A 27,862-nucleotide genomic window follows, 5' to 3' on the forward strand; every position below is an offset into this window, starting at 1 on the left:
ACGGAGTGTGAAATTGCCTCTTGCTTTCTAAGACGGGCATCAGGAGCTGTGATCATTGTACCTTAGGTGTGAAAACGGCAGGGCTGGCTGAAACAGCAGCAGCAGCAGCGGCAGCAGCAATCGCTCGCTCTCGTAGTAGTGAGTGACTAATAGATGTGTGAATAAAAGACGGCAGTTTAAGTGCTTTAAAAAAAAGCTAACCTCTTGAGTGTGTGCGGCGCTGTGTGTGCCCCGTGGTCCTACAACTTTAAAAAGGCTTGATGGGTCTACGCTGCCTACGCCGAAAAGCGCATAAATAATGGAAACGGCCACTTAATACTGAAACAGTTTAATAAATATATATATATAAAGACCGTTTTATAAATATATATATATATAAAGACTGTTTTATAAATATATAAAAGAGGAAATGGAAATGTGTGGGCTTAATGACTACGCAGCAGCGGTTCTACCCATTTCAGGGCCCTAGGCAAAATACAGACATGAGGCCCATTTGAAATACTTTCGCTGGTATTTACCATGGCGGGGCTAACTGTTGTGGGCCCCCTACAATGGGAACATTTGGTTGGGCCCTAGGCAACTGCCTAGTCGGCTTATTGGTAAAACCGGCTCTGTGACTAGGCCTGCCCCTGCATCCTTGACTCTGCTTAGAGGAATGTTCCCAGAGGTGGCTCTGTTCTAGACCCCGCTGTGCTGTGTGCCGCTGCCAAATTGTCCCTCGTTCTGATTACTGATGAACTCGCGTGTGTGTGTGTGTGTGTGTTGTGTGTGCGTGTGTGTGTGTATACCGCTGCTTAATTGTCCCCCATTCTGATTACTGATGAACGTGTGTGTGTGTGTGTGTGTGTGTGTGTGTGTGTGTGTGTGTGTGTGTGTGTGTGTGTGTGTGTGTGTGTGTGTGTGTGTGTGTGTGTGTGTGTGTGTGTGTGTGTGTGTGTGTGTGTGTCCGCACGTGAGATGCATATGAGATGTGTGTGATTTGTGCGTGTGGTGTGCATATTTAGTTTGGGTATTGGGCAGTAGGGGGTGTGCAGTCTCATTATTAATGCCAGATCTGTAACGTGCATTTGCCTCGCTCGCCTCTGTCACGGCCATTTGTTTCAATTAGTCCACCACCGGGCTCTACACGACGGCTAAGGTTGGAGCTGATTACACACTCTCCGTGCCTACGGCAGCGATACCAACACCAAGCTGCATGGTGAATTACCCCCTAATCATTGGGGTGTGGTATCTTTTTCCATGGGTACTACCTCTTACGTTTAACAGTAATCATCACAGCTGTAGGGTGGTACTTCCAGCACTTTTTTCATTTGGGGGTGGGGGTGGGGGGTCCCAGGTTTGTATTGCAATTCAGACTATGGAAAACTCCCTGTATCTTATCCACACTACATTACATTACATTACACCAGGACCATGCGTTGAACCCTGCATGGAGCTTAGTCAAGCCAGTTATGCATTTGGTCCACTGTTAGTTCTGTTGGTTGGTTCTGACTGAATGAATGAATGGATGGATGGATGGATGGATGGATGGATGGATGAATGAGTTAATGAACAAACTAATGAATGAATATCCTTTTGCACTATTTACTCTGTTCTGTACCACTGCACGGAAATCCAACTGTTCATCAACTGTTCATCATCATGATTCTCTCTGTCTCTGTCTCTGTCTCTGTCTCTCTCTCTCTCTCTCTCTCATTCTTTCTTTCTTTCTTTCTTTCTTTCTTTCTTTCTTTCTTTCTTTCTTTCTCTCTCTCTCTCTCTCTCTCTCTCTCTCTCTCTCTCTCTCTCTCTCTCTCTCTCTCTCTCTCTCTCTCTCTCTCTCTCTCTCTCTCTCTGGCAGTTTGTAGAGGTGATCGCCTTTTGCATCCTGCTGTATCTCTACAAGTGCCGGAACATGAAGCACATTGTGATCATCATGTTGCTCGTTGCTCTACTTGGTAAGAAAACAACTTTAAGCCATTAACCCACACTGCAGACGCCAAAGTAAGGGTGACATGTTGCCTGGTTAACACCACAAGTGAGACAGTCTGGAGGCTACCTACACAATTTCTTGTAGCAAAGGTGTGGTTTATGATGGCCCATGGCCGTTTATTGGGCATTATGAATGTGGCATTTGGCATATATGTTGCCCATAGCCAATCGTGTCAGTTGAAGCCCAATATCTGGTGTCCTCGCTGTCTTTCAGATTGCAACGATTATGCATAGCATGCATAGCATGTAAAATGTAGTAGTCCAGCGGATGGGACACACAAAAGGGCCTTATCGTGCACTTTTGAGTAAAAGCATGAAAATCGGTACACATATCCTTCTTGATATGCTGATTAATGTTAGCGTTGGAGGCGTCGCGAAAAATGCATCGTTTTCAAGATGGCCGCCAAATTCAATATGGCCTACCCATATTAATGAATCTACCTGATATTTGGTAGTAAAAGCATGAAAATCGGTACACATATCCTTCTTGATATGCTGATTAATATTAGCATTGGAGATGTAGCGAAAAATGCATTGTTTTCAAGATGGCCGCCAAATCCAGCATGGCTGATCCATATTAATGAATCTACCTGACACTTGGTATTAAAAGCATGAAATTTGGTACATATATCATTCTTGATATGCTGATTAATATTAGCATTGGAGGCGTTGCGAAAAATTAAGCATTTTCAAGATGGCCGCCAAATCCAATATGGCCTACCCATATTAATGAATCTTCTTGACACTTGGTATTAAAAGCATGAAAATCGGTACACATATCATTCTTGATATGCTGATAAATATTACCATTGGAGGCATTGCTAAAAATGCTGTATTTTCAAGATGGCCGCCACATCCATTATGGCCAACCCATATTAATGAAGCTACCTGACAGTTTGTAGTAAAGGCATGGAAATTTGTGCACAGTTACTTTTTTTATATTTTGATTGATAAAAGAACTCGATACTTTGCAAAACATTTCAAGATGGCTGCCAAATCAAATATGGCAAACGCATTTTAATAAATCCTTCAGGCACTTTTAGTAAAACCATGGAAACTGGTGCACATTTACTTCTTGATGTGCTCATTAATATTAGAAATTGAGGCATTGTGGGAAAAAACACATTTTCAAAATGGCCAACTAAGATAGTGTTTATAAGAAAATACATATTTTTCTACAAAAATATTTTGGCATTGCATATAATTAACACTCACAAAATACCATTGAAAATTATTAAACATTATTGGCATGTTATCAAATGAAGTGATGCATATGTTATGGTTTTGCCCAAACTGTGTCTGCCACCACCACAATAGATTATTTTCTGCAATGTGATAACTTTAGAATAGGTGCAAGAGTTTGCACCACCTCTTGTGTTCTACCACTCTATATGAATTGAAGTGTTAAAGCCTTACACTTTGAAGATTGTTGACTCTTTTTGCATTATAGGTTTTGTACAGATGGATAGATACAGTATGTATTAAATGTTCTCTGCTAATACTCTTCAATCGGTACACTGATTGCATTTTTGAGGCCTCAAATAGGTAATAAGGCAGTAGCGTTATGCACAAATCCTTTTGAGGGGCTTGTGGGATGTACAGCACCTCTAGCGCTTAGTGATAACTGCATAGGCCTTGTACAAATTCCAAAAGGGCCAGGATTTCAAGATTGCTAGACAGAAAGTTAACTTGATTTGTTAATTCATGGACATTTTTATGATTGCTTACTTCAAAGAAACTAATTGTTGATGACTACTTCTAGCAGCACAAGGTTTTCAAACAAACTGCAATCCTGCACCTAATGCAAGTTGTATGGTAAGCTTATATCTTGCCTGGTTAACACAAGTTGATCTCACAAGTGATATAATCTGGTGGTTATGCAATTTCTCATAGTAAAGTTGTGATTTACGATTGCCCATGGCAGTTTATAGGTCGTTAAGAATGTGGTATTTGGCATATGTGTAGCCCATATCCAATCATGTCAGTTGTATCTATTAAAAAAAACCTGCAGCCATCGCCTTTACACCCCTACTCTTTCTCCTGATTGCACCCCAAGATCTGGTACCCTCACTGAGGGATGGAATCCATGCTACATTTCAGATCAGAACAATTGTGTAAAGTAGTAGGATTTCACAGGTTATGGTATATACTATGGCCAACATCAATCAAACTGCCAATAATGCCTAATTAAAAGATTGACATAAACTTTGAATAAATGGTGAATGGCACAGTTGGAACATGATGGCCATCAAAAAGTCAACTCAGGGTATGTAAAATATAACTTGAGTGAAAAGTTTACATGTACAGTATTAGGATTCATTTCTAGACCAGGATAATGATGTGAAGATTTGGCGTGTGTGTGTGTGTCTGTCTGTCTGTCTGTGTCTGTCTGTCTGTGTCTGTGTCTGTGTCTGTGTCTGTGTCTCGCGTGACAACCGGTGCCGTACGGCAGTCTGCACACTGTGCACAGCTGGTGTGTGAATGTGTATGTATGCGTGTATGTCTTTTTTCAAAGCGCTATGAGTAAACTTCATAGTTGTGATACTGTGCTACATAAATACATATTGCAATGTATTGTATTGTAATATGGGTCAGTCATATTTGATTTTTGTTCATGGCCCCTAATATGAATAAGCATCTAATGTAAAGAAGTAACTATGTGTACCAATTGTCATGCTTTTACCACAAATTACCAGGTAGTTAATATGGGCTGGCCATATTTGATTTGGCGGCCATCTTGAAAACAATTATTTTTTTCCCGCGACGCCTCCAATGCTAATATTAATCAGCATATGAAAAAAGATATGTGTAGCGATTTTCATGCTTTTACCACCAAGTGTCAGGTAGATTCATTAATATGGGTTGGTCATATTGGATTTGGCGGCCATCTTGAAAACGATGACTTTTTTGTGACTCCTCCAATGCTAATGTTAATCAGCATATCAAGAAGGATATGTGGACCGATTTTCATGCTTTTACTACCAAGTCTCAGGTAGATTCATTAATATGGGTCGGTCTTATTGGATTTGGCGGCCATCTTGAAAACGATGAATTTTGCGCAACGCCTCCAACGCTAAACTTAATCAGCATATCAAGAAGGATATGTGTACCGATTTTCATGCCTTTACTGCCAAGTGTTAGGTAGATAGGTAGATTCATAAATATGAATTGGCCATACAGTGAGGAGAATAAGTATTTGATCCCTTGCTGATTTTGTTGGTTTGCCCACTAATAAAGACATGATCATTCTATAATGTTAATGATCAAATGTATTATAATATAGAGAGACAGAATATCAAAAAGAAAATCCAGAAAATAACTTTGAAGAATATATTTTAATTGATTTGTATTCCATTGAGGAAAATAAGTATTTGACCCCTCTAGTCAAAAAAGACAAAATACTTGGTGGCAAAGCCCTTGTTTTCACATACAGAGGTCAGATGTTTCTTTCAGTTAATGACAATGTTTGTGGGTATATTAGAAAGGATTTTTGTCCACTTTTCTTTGCAGATCATCTCTAAATCACTTAAGTTGTATGACTGTAGCTTGCCAAATGGGAACTTCTGTTCCCTTCACAGGATTATTATAGGGTTAATGTTTGGAAACTGTCTAGGCCACTTCATGACCTTAATGTGCTTCTGCTTGAGCTACTCCTTCGTTGCTTGGGCTGTATGTTATGGATTATTATGATTTTGGGAGGCTAATCCATGACCCACCTTCAGTCTAGTGGTGGTGGGAAAGAGGTTGGCATGCAGCATTGTACGTTTACATGTCTCCCTCCATCCATTTCTTGACGATGTGAAGTTGTCCTGTGTCTTTGCCAGACAAACAACCTCAAAACATAATGTTACCACTTTCATTTATGATGTTGGAGAAGGTGTTGTTCTTGGGATCATAGGCAGCATTTCTCTTCCTCCAAACACATAGAGTTGTGTTAATGCCAAACAGTTTGATTTTGGTGTTATCTGATTCCAGCACCTCCCAATCATATCTTAATCCATTTTGACGTTCATTGGCAAACCTCAGGTGAGCCTGAACAGGTTCCTTCTGAAGCCGGGGTACCATACATGCACTGCAGGATTTTAATCCACTGTGGTATCAAGTGTTTCCAATAGTTTTCTTAGTGATTGAGGTCCCAGCTGCCTTGAGATAATTTCCTAGCTCCTCCCATACAGTTTTAAGGTGCTTTATCTCCTTTTTTCCTGGTTATTAAATTCCCACAAGGTCAAATCTTGTATGGAACCAGAGACAGGCCTAAGATTGATGATTGATTATCATTTTGTATGTCCTAAAATTGGGAAGAAATGCACCAACATTTTGCTCTTTAATATCCAGGAGCCCATTTCAGCCTTATTGAGTTCTAAAATCTTGTCCCTGACATCATTTGACAGCTTTTTGGTCTGCCCCATGTTGGCGAGTTTAGTTTGATTGATTGACTGATTCTATGGACTGATTCTGCCGATTCAGTGTGTCTTTTGAGCAGGTTACTATTAACAGGTGTGTTCAATTCAGATAACAAGTTGATTGGAAGTGACATTTGATCTGCGGGATCAGAACTCTTAGTGGTTGGCAGGGGATCAAATACTTATTTCCCGCAATTAAATATAAATCAATTATTATATATTCTTTAGAGTTAATTTCTGGATTTTCTTTTTGATATTCTGTCTCTCCATATTAGAATACATATTATCATTAACATTAAAGACTGATCATGTCTTTATTAGTGGGCAAACCAACAAAATCAGCAAGGGATCAAATACTTATTCTCCTCACTGTATTGGATTTGGCGGCCATCTTGAAAATTAATAAATTTTTCATGACGCCTCCAATGCTAATGTTAATCAGCATATCAAGAAGGTTATGTGTACCGATTTTCATGCTTTTACTACAAAGTGTCAGGTAGATTCATTAATATGGGTCGACCATATTGGATTTGGCGGCCATCTTGAAAACGATGCATTTTTCGCGACGCCTCCAACGCTAACATTAATCAGCATATCAAGAAGGATATGTGTACCGATTTTCATGCTTTTACTCAAAAGTGCACGATCAAATCACCCATCCGCTGGACTATAGGTGTTGTAGTTGAGGACAGTTATACTGCTTGAAATGTTATCATCCTAAATCCATGTCATCGGTCATGAAAAGCACTATGTGTGTGTGCGTGTGTGTGCGTGTGCGTGTGCGTGTGCGTGTGTGTCTGTGATCACAGCATCTCTGACGGTCATCTCAGTCAAAGCGGTGTCTGGCATGATCACCGAGTCCATCCAGGGGAACCATCTGCAGTTCACCTACCCCATCTTCTACGTCATGTTCATCATCATGGTGGCCTCCTGTGGCTTCCAGATCAAGTGAGCCTTGCCGCAGTTCAAGTCAAGTCAAGTGTACTTTATTGTCACAAGTCTATGTAACAGGGTTAGCACAGAAGTTTTCATTACCTATATTACCTATTTAATTATTACCTCATCCAAGGAGGTTATGTTTTCGGTAGCGTCGGTTTGTATGCCTGTTTTTTGTTTGTCTGTCAGCAGGATAACTCAAAAAGTTATGAACAAATTTGGATGAAACTTTGCGGAGTTGTTGCAAATGACAAAAGGAACAAGTGATTACATTTTGGTGGTGATCCGAATCCAAATGTTCTATCAAACAGCTTCCTTGGCGGAGGTCTGCACTCTCTGAGTGCCTTTTTAGTGTTATGTGGAAAGGGAAGGTCACTTGCATTTTAGCCCTCTTAGTGCTCACAGTCCAGCGCTGTAGACGGTAGAAAACAAGCTGGTCCACTTCAGACTCTGGAGAAGACGCACTGCATTGAAACATTACTCATGCTTCCAGTCTCTCTGAAGTGCACATGAAATGAGTAGCCTAGCACATGAAATGAGTTGGACAGAGAGATGGGTTACGATTGTGAGATGTAGATTCAAACCTGGATACTTGTGCACTTTGTCCACATGTGGTATGGACTACTAGTAGCTAATTTTGAGGACATAGCGCATTTCACCATAACATTGTTTTATAATAGTTTGCTAACCCCCCATTCAAATTAAGTTTGCTAAGTTCTTGTATAGAGGGCTTAGGTGTTTTGATGTGCAGCTTTAGTGTTTGTATGTACTGTAGCTTTGACTACCCTTCACTCATATCCTCCACAGGTTTCTCAATCAAGCCATGAAGATGTTTGACGCCACAGAGGTGGTCCCCATCAATTATGTTTTCTTTACTGCCAGCGCAATAATAGCAGGTAACCTTATTCAGCTCAATGAAGTAGTATGGCTTTGAATGTACAGTATATATGGTGTCTGAAAAATGTATACACACTTAAAATCATTGTTAAGTAGATGTTAATTGTGAAGTTTTCAAAGTGCAATAAAATGTACTACGTAATCACCACATGTCCTCAACCTGACATAGACTTCTTGTAAAACATAAGTTTAAGAATAGGCGATGACGAATAACATGATGTCCGCAAATTCTATTTCACTTCGAAAATTATATGAATTTTAATTCACACCTACTTTACATAGATTGAAATTGTGTACCTTTACATTTTTTTTAGGACAACCTGTAGTATACGATGAGATAGCTAGCATAAATTTGTGCAAAATAAGACAGAAGAAGTTTGAAGGCAATGCTGAAGGAGCATACAATGTTTTTGTAGTACTGTCACTCTAAAGTGGGTGTGCCTTTGATGCCTGCAGGTATCCTGTTCTATCAGGAATTCTTGGGTTTGTCTCCCGTCAACATCTTCATGTTTGTGCTCGGGTATGTACGACAAGAAGTAAACACACGTCCTGCTGACACAGGAGTTAACTGCTCTGCTGTTGTGTAAACATGATTATTGCTTTGTCGTGTTTTTTCCAGCTCTTTGTTTTTATCATCTTTGTTACGCTTAATTAGCATTTTCTTCTGTCTGTTCTCTCAGGTGTCTCCTTTCTTTCATCGGAGTGTTTCTCATCGCCCGAACGAGGCCTAAAATCAAGACCGACCGCGTGTTTATCAGCATGGGTCAAATCCCAGGTGAGCTCTTCTAATCCAAATGTCACGAGGTTGCTCTATCCATCACCTGTAACAAAAGTTAGTATTTGACTCTTGTCTGTTGTGTGCTTCAGGCACTTTATGTTCTGCAATTATAAAACTAATTAACCACTGATTCTCTTCTCGTTACCCCGGCAACCACCCAACCCGGGGCCAGTTCCAATTTTTATTGTTTGTTGTAAGATGTATGTTTTTTGCCAAAACTTGTGGACCCTTTGTGGGCTATGGGAACGCATTTAGTTTGAGGCAGCAGTATTTTATAATGTCTGTATAATTAGTGCTGTAGGTGGTTTCACACAGCTCGTGAATTCAGCGAAGGAAAACCCCCAGAGGAGAGCTGTCAGCACAATGTCCTCATTGTTCTACAGTTGCTCTGCTAATGTGGTCATTATCTATTCACAGTGGCCCTTTCACCAGCCATCTTTGTTGGTTTTGTAATGTAATGTAATGTACTTTTTCTCTCAAATCTCATTTAGTGCCATAGACATTACCATACAGTACAAATGTTTGAAGTAATTGTGAAACGTGCTGCAATCAATCAAATGATGTTAAAGCCGCTTGTTTGAAGCAGCTCCATCATTTGGCAAAACTTGACTGTGTTTGAAAATATCTCATCTCAACCTCCATTGGTTTTTGCTAGCTATGAGTAATTGAATGCTTTCTCTGTCTACAAAGACTGCTGTCAAAACAGTCTCGGTCCTTCAGTTCATCACTGTCCACCATATACAGTAATGGGAGCATGTAGTAGAGACTTGCAAAAAGGCTGCTCTGCAAACCCATCTTTGTGCTAATCAGAGCTCCATCAGAGCTTCTTATCTATTATATAGCACATATGGAGCTTCCGATGGCTATGGATGCTAAAATGGCTTTCAAACACCTGCACCACTGGATAAGGCTGTTCAAAACCATATTTATGGTCTCGGTCAAGACCCATTCAGAACCTGTTCAGGACTTAGATCATCACCCATATACAGTAGAAGCCATTATCAACTAGGTTTTAGATTGAGATCCTGACTCAAGGGTGTGGGTTCCACATCTAATCTATGAAGGTTATAGGTTCTAGATGTGAGTGCACTACCCTAAGGGTCCACATTTGGGCTGGTGTACTAGCCCGGCGAGCCAGACCCGTACAGCAAAAAGCTGTACCAGCGGTCGCTAGGGGCGTCTAGATTTCTAGGCTACCCGTGTACATGAGGCTGGTGTGGTTTAGTGTCTGAAGTAGCCTCATTACTGACTGCTTTCTTTTTTCAGAGTTTAGACTGGAAATCAACCCAATAAAAGCAAAAAGAGGCGGCTGAGTCGTGCTTTGTCGGGCTGTAGGCCTACCAGAAAAACGGCAGTGGAAAAGAGGCATTTGTGTCTTTTTTTAACCAATAGGCCTATACTGAGGATTGTCTTTAATCACACAGGACCATGAAGAGGAGCAGGAAAGTAGAGGAAGCAAGATGGGCCAGGGTTGGGAAATGATCCAGTCATGTAATTAGATGACTGCTTGCTTCTCTTACACACCCTGATGAAGGCCACAGTGCCGAAACGCGTTGGTGTTTTTTAATGCATTTGCCCTTTAAATAAAGTTTGGTTTTATTTAACCAACTGAAGTGCCTGGACCAAGGATTTTTTTCCTTCAGTCTTTTTTCAAGATGGGCCAGGGTTGGAAAATGATCCAGGCTGGATTTGAACCTGGGTCCCCATAGACAATATTGCCTGTATATATACTGTACGTATACTGAGCCACAGCAACTCTGCTTTCTGTTCTCTCTCTGCCGACAGGAAAGCGGTGCACTGAGAAGGTTCAGCCGCAGCCCGAGGGGAGTGGCTATGGAACCTTGGCCTCCAAACTCATGTGCAACAGAGGAACGCATACAGATGAGACCTGAAAACTACGTCTGGAGTGGACCAGGCGATTCTAAAACCATCGGACTCTGAGAATAAACTATAGACTGTACAGTACAGAGACCGAGAGGCAGAGAAAAAGATCGACATCATGTGGGGATATATTATTGATACCAAAAGAAGGAAAATGAGATGTAAAAAAAGAGTACCTATATACAGGTACCAGAGGAGATGATGGTGACTGTTGAGTCAGAACTAACTAACCATGGAAGAGTAAAGCTGCCGAAAACAAAAGTACTACCGGTATGTTATGTTCAAGCCACTGACTGGAGAGAATATATTTTATGCTTTAATACAATAATGTGACTCTCAAAAACTCTGTGTGCTTCAAAAGAGGAAATATTTATGTGAATATAATATTTTGTTGTCATGGGAATATTTAAGACCTTTGCTAAAATATAATAAACTGACAATGTGTTATACCATGAAGTGTTTCCCATGTAGTGTTCCAGTGAACATTGACTAGGTAGTGCCATCTAGTGGAAACTCAACCTAGCTACACAATGTAGGCTATATTTGACCGAGACATTTCTGTCATTCATCATTGACTGTACGGCTATTGGCTGTGAGGCATTTCTGTCATTCATCAGGTTTTTCTGATCATTTTAACACAGATGAAATGCATGGTATGGACATATATTTAAGATCTTTCCAGTCAGACAGACCTTCCTTCATCCTCTCGTATAATTTACACTTCTGCTACAAGCCAGTAAATATTGTTTTCCACCAGGACTACCAGTAAATGGGACAACAAGAACACACACCAGTGTAACCAGTTCATTAAGGGAGCAGCCATCAACACATGCACACATCACATGGCAACTGAACAAACAGCCCCAAACAAACAAAAGTCAAGTACTCGAGAGCGTCTGTTTGGCCTCAGGCATGCATGAGAAATGGAATCCGCAAGCAGTCATAATTTAGGCCATCAAAGAAGCAGATGGCATGTCAGTGGTAGGACCACACACTGAATCAGGAGATGCTGATCGCCATGTGTAGTGGAGGTCAGGGAAGCCGACAGGGGGGGTACACAAATACTGGTCAGTTGTCCCAGGCCCAGGGATAGGAGGGGCCCAGAAATGGGTCTCTGTTTAATACATTGTATTTATTGAATGGGGTGGGCCCTTCCAGATGTGTTTGTCCCGGGCCCAGCCAAAGCTGTCAGCGGCCCTGGTGGAGGTGATGGATGATTAGTGCTGAGGAGGCTCATGGAAAGAGATGTGTCATAGGAATCATCAAGGGATTTAATTTCTGACAGACTCTCTTCAAAGAACTATTGACGTCAGATGAAATTCTGGGGAGAGAACACATACACGCATGCATCTTTTTGTTGTTCTTTCAACAACAGCCTTATTGTGTGGTTCTCAATCAGAACAGAAGGTAAACACATTCACATTGTTAATTCCCAAAAAACGCATTGCATCACGATCTTCTACTGGAATCAAATCTCAGATAATTTAGGTAGGCAGGTGGATACTGTGGTTAAAATGTTTAAAAGCACATATTCATTAAAGCGATAATGCTAAGAGATGTAGTCTTTATAGCCTGCATGGCCGTAACTACCATTGAGGACACAGGTCGTGTCCTCTTTTTTTTCAGTAATTTTTTCAAAAATTTATCTGTGATGAAAGTCGATATATGATCAACAATGATAAAATTCAGTATGCATACGCCACCCCCCATTTATCCTCAAGGCAGTGATTAATGAAAACAAACTTAAGAGTTTGAAGTGTTTGAAGCATTCTAAATGTACAGTATGCAGTACAGCACATAGTATTTGACCTCGGTATTTGAAAATGTCTCGTTACGGCCCTGATAGCCTGTTCAAAAACTTCTCAAAATACAGAGCTGGGTTGATAGAGGAGGCTTTTATTGGCATTTTTCAAAAAATAAACAAAAAAAAATAGAGCAAAATGGAAAACACCACTCGCGCAGGGAAATTAAAGCAGTAGTGCTTAGTCCAACATAACGCATTCATCAAAGTTAAACCATAATACCATGTTAAGCCTAGTTATGATAACCAAAAGTCAAATCACACATCTGACCCAGATGCACCGGCCCTTGGGCAAGTAACAAAGAGAGGCTCCCAAAAAGAAAACGGGAACATTTCCAACTAAAATAACTGGGCATTTGATATTGAAAACACTAAGTTGAATTCATGAGAAAAAAAAAATTAGTTAATCAGAAACAAAAAGCAGAATTGATCATGCTATTAGCTTAAATAAATTTAAAACAACATATTTCACACAAAAAAGGTTCCGCACATATATTATTATTCATTCATATTCATAAGGAATATTGGAACCAGGAGCACGAAGACCACCGTTCCAGTTCATGTACACTGAAGACAAAGGGCTTGGCTAGCTTATAGGGCTGGGTATTGCAGCCATGTTCCTGTATCGATTCGATTTCGATTCTTAGGGCTTTGAATCGATTAATCACGATTCAATTCGATTCGATTCGATTCACTCCGAATCGATTCAATCAGTTCCCTTCTTGGTGCAAGGATTTCCCCCAAAAGATGCTGTTGCCTATTTTTATATAAAAATGTCAAAGGGCTGTGGCTTGACAGTGTTAACAGATTGCTAATTTGCAATAAGTAGGCCTAGGCCTAATTGACTAATACCTACTGGGTATTTTCCATAGACCTAAATGAAACAAAAAGAACAAAAAGAAAAAGAGCAAAAAAATCGATTTTGTGCCCTGTGAATCGATTATGTGAATTTTAAATGATATCGATCGATTATCGATTGAATCGATTATTTTACCCAGCCCTACTAGCTTACATACGAGCCATGTCAAACTACAAGGAGGAAAAACTGCCAGTCAAAAACCATACACTGAGGTAACGCTGATAAGGCATAGCTTTGAGAGACACAGAGAGGTAATACATCTTTAGGCCATTTCTGTGAGAAAGGTGCTCAATAGTCTATCATGCAAGGTACACTACAGCATATGGGGCCTGACATCACATAGTCTTACGACGGCCCTTTATGAACCTTTATGAAATAAGGCTTGCGTGTTACACCACACCAAGAGCCAAGCAAACCCACCCACCAACACCCCGATTCATAAGGCTGAATTACTAACTGTTGCTCTTTTTTGCATTTAGCAATAGGAACACCATGACTTTAAATTAAACCAAACAGTAGGGCCAAAAAAGGCAGAAAAAAAAATCCCCATTTCAAGTGCAGAACGCACCGTCACGTCAGTCCCTGTCCATCCAGACAATTTTAAATGAATAACTTACCCCTAGTAAACACTAACCGCTGCACAAACAGCCCATTTTTATACGACAGGCAGACACGGCTGAATCTTTTCCAACATTTTTGCAAAGCACTTCACAGTTTGGGGCGTTTTCCTTATGCGCCATGTCTAAGCTGTGGAGGATTAAGTCCCCCAGAGTCTTGAGTCTCTCTGAGTCATCTTCATGTAGGAGAATACGGTGCCACCCGGCTCTCCAGCACAGCACAGCACAGCACACAGTCATCACTAGAGGAGAACGCAGCCAAGCAGCTAACATGCAGAAAATATCCATCACGTGTCCCATCACCAACGCAGATTTCAAAGGCGTACAATGTCACATGCACGCGCGCACGCACACGCACACGCACACACACACACACACTACAGCTGCATGCATGTCCACAGCATTTAGTCCATGTCAGACCAGCAGAGTCCGTCATTGCCTTCATGACGATAGCCAAAATTAATTAATTAATTAATTAATGGGCAAAATGTGTTTTGGATGCATGTTCATATATGCATGTATACAACATACTAATATGTGTGTATGTGTATGGGGAAGAAGTGTGTGGATAAGTGTAAGGGAATATACATGTTCCAATGCACCCTCAGGTCTTTTGACAGACATGCACACGCCACACTAAATGTAATATGTACATGTACTATATGTGGAAGAGGATGTTTGTGGATTATTGTGTGGGGAATATATACATGAGTCAATGAACTCAGATCTATCGGGACGCGCGCGCGCACACACACACACACACACACACACACACACACGCACGCGCACGCACACACACACATGCCCAGCAAGGTTTCAGCTCATGGTGGTCTCAGGCCTCAATGGTGATCTTGGCGAAGCGGTACTGCAGGGAGGAGGGGTTTCGCAGCAGCAGCAGGCCCCGTTGATCTGGTGGCTGGGTCAGGAGCGCGTGCAGTAGGCCCGACACGCTCACCAGCCCCAGCGCCTCGCCGCAGCCCGACGCCAGCGAGAAGTCGCCCTGCGTCACCCAGCCCAGGGTCACGCGCGAGCAGTGCGACGTCACGCTGGGCAGGGGGTCCGGCCACAGCCCCAGGACCAGCCTCTCCTGCTTCTGGTCTTCCCCCTGTGGGGCTGGGCCAAGGGCCAGATCGCCATCAGACGTTTTGGCTGGTGCATCCACAACCTCTTGTTTCAGGGCGAGAGATGGCACAGGATGACTGCTTGGCTGTTCAACGATCATCTGTGTTTGGTCAGAGGGTGGGTCTGATTTCAAGACGACCACATCAGGAACAGGCACCTCCTTCCTAATCACCTCCTTCTTCTCCTCCTCCTCTTCCTTCTTGACCTCTGTACCTCCTTTCATCTTGAGTTTCTCCACCTTCCTCCTCCTCCTCTCCTCCCTGTGTGCCTCCCTCACGCGCTTCCTGTGGTGGTCCTTGTGCCTGGGCTCCAGGAGGCTGGTGGTGGCCACGAGGTCCTGGCCCTGGTGCTTCTTCGGCAGTAGCTTTAAGTCCTCCGGCGTGGGCACGCACACCATGGCGTGCAGCTCCGGCCGGCCCTTGGAGAGCAGGGAGAAGCGCGCCCACACCAGGCTGTGGTGGCCGTGCGCAGCCCGCAGAGAGGCTGCCGCGGCTGGGGTGAGAGGGGCCTGTGGGGGTATTGCCTGGTGGGTGACGCCACCCCGTCCCCGCTGATGGAGCCTCTGGCCCCTGGAGGAGGTGGGCTGGCACCAGGCCGACAGCTGCCTCAGCACCTTACGGCTCCTGGAGGGAAGTGAGGAGGAGAAGAAGCAAAAGAAAAGAAGAAAGAGAAGAAACAAAACAAAGAAAAGTATCAAAGGGAGGAAGGAAATGCAGGAAGTTAAGATGAGAATGCAAAAACTCATACAGCTGCACTTCCCCTCCCACCTTGCCACACCCCCTGCCCCCTTTCTCTCTCGGGCCATTCATCTCAATTCTCACCAACACTTGGCACTTTCATTTAAACTTTTTTTTTTGTTAACTCCTGTAACATGCATAGCAAAAATGCAATAGGTGACTCCTCCTAATATGCTACGATCCTATGCTCTTCATTCAGTAATGTGATGAAGTAAAACCAGTCTAAAAAAAGGCAATGTTACAGTATTTATATAGTGCACTTAAATAATCAATAATAAATGAGTCTAGCATTCCAGCTCACCTGAGCACAGAGAATCTGCTGGGTCCCACCACTGCTGCCATCTCAGTGCCATCCTGGCCACCATCACGCCTCTCCGCAGGCTCCTCCTTGACGATCTCTGCCCACTCCTCCACCAGCTGTTGCCAGGGGCAGCGGAACGGTGCCAGGCAACCGTGCTTGATATAATTGGCCCGCTTGGCCGGCGGTCGCCTGCGAGCGGAATGGAGGAGTGTGGGGGGGGGGGGGTCAAAGGTCAATCGTATCCGTCTGCTGCCTCGTCTTGTCTCGTCTGAGCCGGTTTTATGACGCGTGAAATAACGAGGAAGGAGGGCGATGTGATTACAGTAACATCCCCGTGGTAACATAATCGTTATATGGCCCAGCGGTCTGCTATGTCTGTACAGTCTACCCTGCACAGTCCGGTAACTATCAAAGACTGGAGCGGGGGCTAAAGTGGTCATCAAAATCAACGGGAGGACATTACAGTGATCTACTGTGCCTGCCTAGCAGGCAGCACCGACACTTATGTGCTGGGCGATGGGGCGGTTGCTGTGTGGATACGTGGGTGGTACGTGTGCTTATGTGTACGTGTGTGTGTGTGTGTGTGTGTGTGTGTGTGTGTGTGTGTGTGTGTGTGTGTGTGTGTGTGTTTTGGCTGCATGCCTAACTCATAACCTTGTGTGTGGAGTCACTGATTGATTCCCTGCTGATATGTCAGTGTGTGTGTGTGTGTGTGTGTGTGTGTGTGTGTGTGTGTGTGTGTGTGTGTGTGTGTGTGTGTGTGTGTGTGTGTGTGTGTGTACTCCATGTTGCCTGTCTGCCAACTGTACCTTGTAAACTTGTCCAGGAGCTCTGCCTCCTGTTCGTCCTGGAAGCGGGCGCCTGCGGGGCAGTCTGGGTAATCGTTGGGAAAGTGGGGCACCCCCTTGAACTGGGAGTGTTTAACGCTCATCTTCAGGCCGGCCACACGCACCCCTCTGTACACCTGCAGCACATCACATCACATCACACCAAGGCAAGATCTGGTGACTTGTTACAAATATCATGTCTTGCAGAGGGGAGCTGTTGCACATCTCGCACAGCTCTTGACCCAGGCCAGACTCAAACCCGAGTCCCCATTAACATAGTACATTTCCCATCTCTCTCTCTCTCTCTCGTCACATCTTAACTATTCTTTCATAATGATGGCAAAAAAAGACCCAAAATGCTTAAGAAAACAAAATGTGTACAAACCCATTTGTTTCGTTTCTAAGATAACATGTAAGCTGTAGCGAAGGAGAATAGAGCTGCCCTGGTCTATTGGGGTACCATACTGGGGCTCTGACCACTACTACATCAAAGAGCCAGGCTTGTTGGCATGTCAGTCAGAGCACACCCAGAATCTTAGAGATGGTTACTCCATCACAGGGGCCCAAATTAAATGATGTTTTTTTCCTCACATGTTCTTCTTCCCAAAGCAAATCAAGCCCACTACAGGTGGTGGTTGACAAACAGCATACAAATAGTATCTGTTCTTTTTATATTCAGATTGTGTGCATATTGTGAGTTCATGAGTAAGTAGGTGTTAACATTTAACAGCTTTGCTTCTAACAGCCATTTAAGGTCAGCTAGGCAAGTGATGTTTTGCATGAAAATGAAGATAAACTGCAGCCTTAATTTAAGTGGTGAGTGGAGAGATACAGTGGTAAACAGTTACAGATTTTTTTTTAAATCCCCTGAAATGTGTGTGGGTGGCTACAGGCTGACAATGTCCTCACTGTGTACACTTAAAAAAAGCATGCATGCTTCAGCAATCACAAGTGAGATGAAGAGACCCTTTCAATAACTGTTAACGGTTTACAGTGAGTAGGATCAGTGTGGAATAAAATACAGTATTTGCCGTGTTGATTGACTGACCCCTTTAAAGTGGTGGTTCGCTATTTTAGACATTAAGCCCTGTTTGTGTGACTTCTGGGGTGAAGTAGAGATGTTCTCATCACAATTTTGACATTTGGTGCTGAACGGAGCATTTGGGTATCCAAGACTGCAGCCCCCCCACCTTTACATTGACTCCAATAGAGCACTCAAGCAATCGATCATAAAATGGCATTAAACTTTCGTTCGAGAAGACATGGAACTCACCATGTGGTCAGTGGTAGACAGCGATAAATTGACCCGAAATATGCCTTCTAACTGTTGTTTAGCATTTGGCGGACCTATTTTTCCCCAGACGCCGTTGAATAGCAGTAGACATCCAGCCAGTAGGTAGCGATAGTGTGTTGTTTGTGTAGACATCAAGGAGCGAGGTAGAACCACAGACCTGGTTAATACAGGTCTGTGGGTAGAACGGCTATCTTTGAGCGGGACTGGCTACAAAAACTACAGCTTGCATACAAACCATAGATAGTTACGGAAACAAACGCACCCCCATTTCCGGTCGCGCGGAGTAATACTAGTCAAACCAATACAATCAATGAAGACGGACAATAATGACAATATATCTACTTTGGAAGCGTATTTCGCGGTGATTTTCGAGCCAACGCATCGCTGCCCACCTCTGACTGTGAGTTTCATGTCTCTGCAAACGAAAGTTTAATGCAATTTATCGATTGCTTGAGTGCTTCATTTGAGTCAATGTAAAGGTGGGGGGGCTGCAGTCTTGAATGCCCAAGTGCTCCGTTCAGCACCAAATGTCAAAATTGTGATGAGAACATCTCTACTTCACCCCAGAAGTCACACAAACAGGGCTTAATGTCTAAAATAGCGAACCACCACTTTAAATACCCATTTAGCTTTACTTTTTAGAGTAAGTAGGAGGAACATGGTGAAAAAAAAATATGGCTGCACTGACTGATGCAGAATAAAAGGTTCATGAAAATTCATTCATATTCTAATCCGACTATACATGATGTCTGTTAGTCCAGCTATTGATTTTCTGGTAGGGGAGAGGTGGTCCAATTCCGATTGCCATTTATTGGGCACCACAAATGTCCATCATTTGCTACGTTTACATGAGAAATTCAATTCCGAATTAACTCACTTTAATTCTGAATAAAGCTTAATTCCTCTTTGAAAACGTCATGTAAACACCTCTTAATTCGGAATTAAAGGAAAGATCAAAGTATATTTGACGGGACTATTTAATTCTGAATTACTAATTCGGCATTAAAAACATCATGTAAACATAGTGATTGATTGGCTATGGGCTACCTACATACACACAAAGCCAAACAACGTTCCTCTTTCAGAATAAACTTCTGATCTAACCTTTGTAGAACAGTTTCTAAAGCTTGATGGGAAGACAGTAGATCACATCTAGTGTTGTTTTAGCAGAGCTGTCAAACTACAAGCTTATGTTTGTAAAATAGTATGTCCTGCCAGTCCTCCCCATTCGGTGAATGCGTTTGGAAACTCATGTGCACATTTTAGCCATGTTTTCCAGGCTGTCCAGGAGATCGGACCAAGCGTGCAAGGCAGTATGGCAATTCCTATCATGTAAGCATACCTGGCATTATTTAATGACCTAACAAGAGAGGCTATGGTCATCCATACCACAGGCATCCAGAAATAAAGTAATATAGCTCAATGGCGCATTGTAAAGGGCTCTGCATACTTCACGTGCGCACTTTGTCGCGAGTGGCGCGAGAACCATTAATGACGTCATCACTTGCGACAGACTATTCATACTTCAAAAGCGCCTTGCTCGCATTGTCGGAAGTGCCCTCTGCTGTTCATGAGAGAAACGGCAGTATTTTTCGCAACTCGCAGCGTGAGTTCTACTGATGTATAAAATAGAAAGCCAAACACGGCTGCTGTAGGGCTACTGAACGTCTGACTTGTGACTTACCACATTGAAACATATATTTTTTGTTGTAGCCTACATTGCCAGATCATTCCAAGACCATGTGAGAGCATTGTTCTGGCGGCAGAATGTATAAATAGATCGCCGAACACAACGTGCTTCTGAACAAAGTAAACAATTGTTTCACTGAACAACATTTAAGAGAGAAGATAAAATAACTCTCTAGGACAGTTTATTATCCTCAAAATGATGCAGGATCCATTCTGGAGTAGCCTACAGTAGTTGTAGCCTCTCTTCGCAACTCCTGCTTTGTCTGCCTACCTGCATGGTCGCTGGTGGCGCACGACAAGTTAGAAAAATCCTCGTGTGCACGACGTTGCGACACGCGCCGAATTTTGAGCTTACGACGGGGGGCGTGTCGAAATTTTAGGTCACGTGACGGCGCGCGCCATCGTCGTGAGTGAAGTATGAAGGAGACTAGCGCCACTCACGACAAGTATGAATCCCCCTTAAGGGTACAATGTAAAGTGTAACTGGCATAATACAATGCAATGGCAAGAAGGGCTATGGTAATTTGTACCAGAGGCACCCAGAAGGCCATGCCCCATCCTTTGGGCATCAGCAGGTCCCAGCCGGCCCCCCAGGAGCCCATCTCCTGGCCCAGCTGCTTGCCCGGCTGGTGCACCAGCAACAGGGGCACGCGGCCCTGCAGCGGGGTGGGCGATAGCCTGGAGCCCGGCACCAGCACCTCACGACGCTTCCCATTCAGCTCCTGTTGGGGACACAAGACACGGAAATGGACACACAGACACTTGCACATATATGCGAACACACGCGCAATGTGTAAGTGAGCGTCATCCTTTTTTTACATTTTTTTTTTTTAATTCAAAATTATTACAGCAAAAAAATGGAAAACACAGTTAAGCTTGAGGGGATACTGAAGAATTGTGACCCCCTTGTGACACCTGTGCAAGAAGATAGTGGTTGTTAACAGCATTTCTACATTTGTAGAATGTACCTGTTCAGACATCACTGTACCTGCTCAGACATCTTGTTATCGGTGACGTTGTCCCTCACGCTGCGCTCCCACAATGCACTCTGGCAGCAGTGCTCCGGGGCTCCCTGCAGAGTCAGGGCCCTCCTCTTCTCCTCATCCACACCTGACACACACAGACACACACACAGACACACACACAGACACACACACAGACACACACACAGACACACACACACACACACACACACACACACACACACACACACACACACACACACACACACACAGACACACACACAGACACACACACAGACACAGACACACACAATATTGGCCTGCATTACCTACAGTTTGGCCTGTGTGTATATACAAACCTCTCAATTGGCCGATCCAGAACGGATACACAGTTACTAAATGCACGACACTTGGCCATATAACCATATATACCACAACACTATGAATTTAACTATTTAGTTACCATCATACCATAGAATGATAGTCATTTTGAGAGTACGTCATGGCCTCTTACTACACTAAATCACACTGAGCTACACACCACATGTGCCGTATAGTAAAGCAAGATTCTACCCCCTTCCTGACTACTTACTAGCAAAGGTTTACGTGCACCTTACTAGGGGTGGGTATTGGCAAAGGGTTCACGATTCGATGCGCATCACGATACACATGCCACGATGCGATTCTATCACGATGCATTGCGATTCATGTACTACTGTGATGCATTGCGATATTTACTTCAGTAAATGTGTAAAATACAGCTTATTTGTCAGTTGCTGTGTCGCTTTCTTAAGTCAGTTCATTCTATTTAAGCATTCTATCATCTGGGATAGAGCTTACATCACAACAGAAATATTACCTATGCTCTACTGAACAAAATAACCCGTGTCAAATCGAATTTTATTGTTATCAAATAATCAATTGTCATGACTCCATGCAGTATATTGAGAAAATAAGTATCACGATACCTTGTCATGAATCGATGCATTGTATCGTGAGAGTAAGTATCGCGATGCATCGATGCAACGATTATTTTGCACACCCCTACACCTTACTGAGAAAGACAATGGCGTGTTTGAGGCGTGTGGCCTGGGCATGAGTGGAGGAGGGTCCTGCCAGGATTCGAACCTGGCTCATCTGCATGGGGGAGCAGAGGCCCCCCAGGGGCTCAGAACCAGACGCACTGCATGCCACCAGAACCAGCCTCATGAGGACACCACACCACACCAACACCTCTAGTCAACAACATTGCAACCATCACCATTTAACATAGACGTCAGTGAAGTGGAGGACAATAATATAACACCTGTTTTGAAACAACTTGTGAAAATATTCCTTCGGTTCATTTTTTTTTTACCATGCAAGTAGTACTTTAATCTGAGTCTCTGAGAATTAGTACTAAAATGCTGGAAACTTTTTTTCTTGGCCATATCACACAGTCTTAGGAAGAAGAGAGAAGGGGAGTGTATCTGAAAAGGTCACCTGTGTGTGTCTGTCTAGTAGTTCTGCTATCCATAGGGGTGTGTGTGTGTGTGTGTGTGTGTGTGTGTGTGTGTGTGTAGTTTAGTTACCGATGGCCTGCTGCAGGTCAGGTTGAGCGTACCCTCTGTGTCGAGGCAGGAAGATCCGGGGGTCGTCTACTGTCAGGCCCAACACAGTACCCGCTGGGATCTCCGTAGTGGAAAACACACCTGAGACAGGACACACACACACATCCCTAAAGTCTACTGTTTGGCGCTATTCAAGTGTTTGAATAAATACATTTACACACTTTCTCGAGATTAGCATAGTTACATTCTGAGAAAACCCAAAATATCAACCTCACCAAATGTTTTTGTTTACACACAACCCCTATAGTCTTAGTTCCAGACATTACAAGGCGAGCACTGACCTTTGAGCAGCTGGAAGAGGTCGCTCTGCTCTCGGTGAAGAGCCATGTTCTGCTCCTGTTTGCAGTGCTCTGGCCACCAGAAGCAGGACTGGCCACTCTTGGCCTCTTCCTGTAGACGAGAGAGGGCATACGGGAGAGATAGAAACATTTAACGTCACCATGTACAAATTACAGCGAGATGTCATTAAGAGCAGGCAATAGATGCAAAAGGGAGATGATTAGAACGCAAATAGAAATTGATGGAAATAGAGGAACAGAAATAGAATTACAATAGAGCCATACCGTACTAGCTATGAAAGGCTAGGTAGCATTACAGTATAGGTCCAGAATGTAGTGATGTTATGTTTGAAACAAGATCTCAAGGCTTCGGGACAAAGGGGGCTTGTCAGATAAGGCCTCTACAAGGATTGGATCAATCACAGGCTCAAAGGTACTGTAAATGAGTGCCCGGAGAGTGTGAAGTGCCACAGAGTACTCATAGTTTTCTCATAGCCCTGTCAAATTCTTCAGTTATAGCGGGTCGTTTCAAGTATAATTAAAACATGCTCATACTAGTTTTAAGAGTTGTATAGACTTTTGAAATGATGTTGGAGTGCACACAGTTATGCAACTTCCTCCTTGCAACACCACCTTCCATGCCTGAGAGCGAATATTTTCAAAGGCATGGAAGCATTTTCAATTAAATGACACAGACTATTTCCAAAAAGGCATGGGATGGTTTTTAAATGAATTAATTCTGAATTACTCCAAAAAATATTACTGGCTACAAGAAATCAATAATTAATCATTTTCATACACACTTGTGTCATAAGGCTTCATCTTGTCAATACTACCAGAATGTACAAAGAAACAGAGAAGTCATCTCGGGTGTGTTCAATTGTCAAGCGTTCTCCTTCATGGATGTACTTACATTGCAGTCTGTGGCAGGGTACAGAGTCTGGGCCAGGACAGAGTGGGAGAGGGGACCAATAAGACGGTAGCGCACCATTTCCATGGTCAGGTCACTGGACGTTGCAGGGGACAAAATAAACATACAGAAATATTTTGAAAACAGACGATGTCATTGTTCAATTTTTATTACCTATTGCCTGTTGTAAATACTTTATATCATGGAATTTGAACAGGCTTACTTAATGACAATTTCTGTTGAGGCGGACTTCCATGTGATTGGGCAGGTGGGTGAACGAGTTCCATCCCCAAGAATCTTCTTGGCCGACTGGGCACCAGGGTCCTTCTCTGCCCTCTTCCTCTTCCTCCCCTTGGCCTGCGTTGGTGTGGAGACCAAGGGTGCTGCCGCAACTGGGCTGGGCTCCTCTGACTCTTGCTTTAGTTCTGGCAATGGCACTGCAATTACAGTAGGGGGCACCACAGCCTCTGTGCACTGGCAGACTGCCTGCAGCTCAGACAGGACATCCTACAGGAGTGAGTAATGAGTAGGATTTTAAAAGACAGTTCTTCTGCTGGGTTACTTTGATTTCCAAATGAATTAAAAACAGTAAGCGCTAACGTTTAGTAGGTAGATGAATAATAGTTTCTTAAAGCCAGAGGCAAAACAAACCGAATATGCCTACAGATGCCACTGACAGAAAAAAACTTGATTCTGGCTTTGTACAGAAAGGTGCCGAGGCAACCCTACAGTAATGGTCATAGTAAAACAACTTTTTAAAAATAACTAATGCAAGTAACATTGTTTATGATAATCATGCAACGAAGTGAAGATTTCCCATGAAACATATCCTGAAAACATAGGTTCAAGTCCAATGATCCATTTGGGACTTGGGATGGAGACAGACCTGTTTTAGCGAGGGGTGTCCCCATATCCACAGCTGCCTGTGAGTGGAGCCCTGGGTACGGGGTCTCCAGAGGAAAAGCACAGGGCCCAGGGGCTGGCTCGGGTACTGGTCAGCCCTGTACAGGACCACACTACCCTGTCTCCGCCCGGACAGGCACAGCACCGCCGCGAACGTTGGCCCTACAGAGGCACACACAAATAAATCCAAATCACACATGCAGCATGAAAATTCTGAGCGTCCAGAGAAAGTAGGTAAATAACAACAAGAACAATCCCTCATACTTCTTTGCAATCTTTTAATGAACGTGAAGGTATCCGTCACCGACTTACGAAAATCCAGGTAACTCTTCCTTTGCTAGCGGTTAGAAATTGTCCCCAAAGTGTGCCCAGTGAAGAATAGTAAAGAACTGGAGATTAATAAATCTAAATAGTTTCGAAAATAAGGCTGGTGAAATAGTAATGTATGAAGTCAGTGAGCGGGGAAATGCAGTGCTCCTCTCACCTGCATCTTTACTAGTCAGCCTGGAGAGGGCACTAAGGAGCTGGTCCTCTGGTCCCTGCAGCTCCAAACAGCAGTAATAGGAAAGGTCCTGCCAAAGCAACAGGGCAAAACAATGCTGTTAGCAAAGATATTCCATGTGGTAGACCAAGACAAGTCGTAGGATGCATCATCAAGTCGGGTTTCTTAAATGGGTGTGACTTTCCATTGACTCCTTTAATTCTCCTAAGTCTCCTCAAGGTACAGGCAGGGCTGTCATAGTATTGTAGTTTGGAGCCTTTGGAGAGCATGTGAATCATCAAGAAACTGTTTATGAGTCATCTCTACCTTTCTCAAATGGTTTGTTTCTGTGAATCACCATTATATGGAAAGCTAAAAAAAGGGCTAGTATCAAGCAATTGTTTTTTTTTATCAGAGAATCAGAGACGTAGAGATTATTTTGGTATTCAATTTGTTTAAGTATCTTATCTACGGTATCTTTTTAGAAACTAGAGAATTGTTGGTCCCCCTCCTCACCTGCAGGAGGCAGTGGCTGCTCATGGCCCGGTAGCAGGCGCGGTAGCACTTGAGTGTGGGTCGCTCGCCCAGGCAGTAGCCCCACTTCTTCACCATGTGGAAGCGCTTGGCGTGCCAGATGTGGGTCTCTAGCCAGACGTTCTTGCGCTGCCGCCGGTTGAACTCCAGCAGCAGGTTGCCGTGCCGACGCCGCGCCTTTCGGCTCTTGGTCTTCGACTCCTCCTTCTTGCCCATCTGCAGGCTTTTGTCCAACTACACAAAAGGAAAATTGAAAGAACAAAGTATAAATGTTGTATATTTATCAGACCTTCATCGATAGTGACAAACAATAGCCCAAATGTTGGCTTTAAATGTCCCAAATCAAGCATGGCATTTTTTTCCCCATTTCATCAACATTTTCTAACAAATACTACAAAAAAAACTCTGAGCCATATTGTGCATTTGTGTGCACCATCCATTGCGCTCTTTCGCATAGTCTGATGGTCAAAGATCTGAAAGCATAATTATGCACAATTATGTTTAGTTGTGTGTATAAATCAAACTTATTGATAATTGTACATTACATTTAGTATAGTTAATGGATAAATCATTTTCTGAAATAATCTGACATGGTACCATTCACAGAGTCTGATCTTTAAATACTTTGAAGCATGATTAAGCTTGATTACATTTACTAAAAGGTGTGGATATGCCATGCTTAGTAGTAATCAAAAAGGGGGTGCGCACCATCCTCTGTGCCCCTTCTCGTAGCCTTTTGGGCAGCCGCTTGGTGTCGTGGCTCATGGCCCTGCGCCGCATGTGTTTGGGCAGGGCCCCGAACGTGTGGCAGCTGCCTGTCGTCTTGTTGACCGCTCTCAGCATAGCCTTCACCTCCGCCGCCCTGGCCTTGGCAAAATAGGTGCCTACAGGGGAGAGCAACACAGGGCAGACATGAAATGCTTACACATTACATTGCGCTCAATATGACGCTTTAGCCCAAAATCACTCGTTGGGTTTGGTTGCTTCTAGTGGACACCGTTACAGTTATTTAGGTGCAGGGCAATGGTTACAGTCCCTGGAGCAATGTGGTGAGCGCTTGGCTCATCGTCACTTCAGTCACTACAGTAGGAAAAACAAGCATTCTTCTTACTAGTCCATGTCTGAAGTTTCTAAGTTATTGTATGGATTGGGCCACCGGAAAGGGCCTGAGAGGACAACATCTCAGTTCAGAAAACTATAGCAGTGGCAATGCAGTTCTGCAATTATTGATTTATTTTTGCAGTGGTCCAAGTAGTGGGGGATGTTCAAGGGGGGAGATCTATTGAACATCATTAGAATTAATAATTAACGAGGAGTCTTACTTGTGATGTACTTGGGGAGCTCCTGGGGGTATGTAGAGCCACCTGGCTGGTGACCCCGTACCCAACCACCTCCATGGTTGCCAAAGCCCTGTCTCTTCCCCGGCTGGGAGTCACCAGGAGGCCGACCTAGAGCAGAGATGTGACAGGCAAGAACTGTTTTACTGAAGCTACTGTGTGTGCAGCTAAGCAGTTGGCAACACAATTTCATCAAAGGCTGTAATTAATACACGCATAGTTGTAATGACAATATGGTAATAATAACAGTACTGCTGTTTCTCATAGCACCAACCTTCTCCTCCGTTGCGCCAGCCACCGGATGAGTAGGTGACATTGCTAGGCTGGTCTCTCATGTGTTTGTTGCGCATCCTGCTTTTCGCTGCAGACATTGTTGTTGATCGCTGATGCAACTATCCACTTTCCTGTTTCAAATCACGACACAAGACGCGTTTATCAGCAAACAAATGTTGACAAAGTTCAGAAAACATTATTTTATCTCGCAACAACACTGCAGTGTGGATAACCTCAGTTGCCTACTCAAAGTTGGTTCGTGTGTTACGACTGACCTCTCCTTGGTAAACCACAGTCGTGAGGGAGAATTCTTTGTAACAGTAAATGTACTTACCTCAGAATGAACTAGAACTATATACATAGGCATCAAAAAGTGAAGTCACATCTTAAATTCCATAGCTGCAAAAACATTCCAGCTAACAGAAACGTGTTTTCCGCATGTTTTCCGTCCCAGAGCTCTA

At 43.3% G+C, this 27,862-nt stretch overlaps 2 protein-coding genes across 2 annotated transcripts in view; one reads left to right on the top strand and one right to left on the bottom strand.

Annotated features, from left to right (window-relative positions):
- LOC134449564 (NIPA-like protein 2) overlaps positions 1–11,318 on the top strand; it is a 39,017-nt gene extending 27,699 nt beyond the window's left edge. The window contains exons 6-11 of the mRNA XM_063199573.1: positions 1,841–1,937; positions 7,184–7,322; positions 8,118–8,206; positions 8,664–8,727; positions 8,888–8,982; positions 10,771–11,318. Coding sequence (XP_063055643.1) covers positions 1,841–1,937; positions 7,184–7,322; positions 8,118–8,206; positions 8,664–8,727; positions 8,888–8,982; positions 10,771–10,877 — 591 coding nt within the window. The 3' untranslated portion in view covers positions 10,878–11,318. The remainder of the gene's footprint in view (positions 1–1,840; positions 1,938–7,183; positions 7,323–8,117; positions 8,207–8,663; positions 8,728–8,887; positions 8,983–10,770) is intronic.
- A 3,619-nt stretch (positions 11,319–14,937) lies between these two features.
- Positions 14,938–27,817, bottom strand: pop1 (POP1 homolog, ribonuclease P/MRP subunit). The gene is made up of 16 exons (XM_063199571.1): positions 27,736–27,817; positions 27,403–27,532; positions 27,114–27,239; positions 26,500–26,675; positions 25,774–26,025; positions 25,261–25,348; positions 24,760–24,938; positions 24,097–24,380; positions 23,877–23,970; positions 22,967–23,075; positions 22,647–22,766; positions 21,102–21,223; positions 20,644–20,835; positions 17,113–17,267; positions 16,304–16,492; positions 14,938–15,888 (listed from the first exon to the last, which is right to left on the bottom strand). Exons 2-16 carry the CDS (start codon positions 27,497–27,499, stop codon positions 14,976–14,978), a joined length of 3,096 nt encoding a protein of 1,031 aa, XP_063055641.1. The 5' UTR covers positions 27,500–27,532; positions 27,736–27,817; the 3' UTR covers positions 14,938–14,975.
- Positions 27,818–27,862: the final 45 nt, after the last annotated feature.

The sequence above is a fragment of the Engraulis encrasicolus genome, chromosome 5 (assembly GCF_034702125.1).
Source record: "Engraulis encrasicolus isolate BLACKSEA-1 chromosome 5, IST_EnEncr_1.0, whole genome shotgun sequence".
Lineage (NCBI taxonomy): Eukaryota > Metazoa > Chordata > Actinopteri > Clupeiformes > Engraulidae > Engraulis > Engraulis encrasicolus.

What these genes read in the sequence shown, in the direction of transcription:
- pop1 (XM_063199571.1), bottom strand. Translation starts at nt 27,499, where the DNA reads ATGTCTGCAGCGAAAAGCAGGATGCGCAACAAACACATGAGAGACCAG. An exon ending in GACACCCCTCGCTAAAACAG is followed by an intron (nt 24,381 to 24,759) that starts GTCTGTCTCCAT and finishes TCACTCCTGTAG; the next exon opens with GATGTCCTGTCTGAGCTGCA. An exon ending in TCAACAGAAATTGTCATTAA is followed by an intron (nt 23,971 to 24,096) that starts GTAAGCCTGTTC and finishes TGCAACGTCCAG; the next exon opens with TGACCTGACCATGGAAATGG.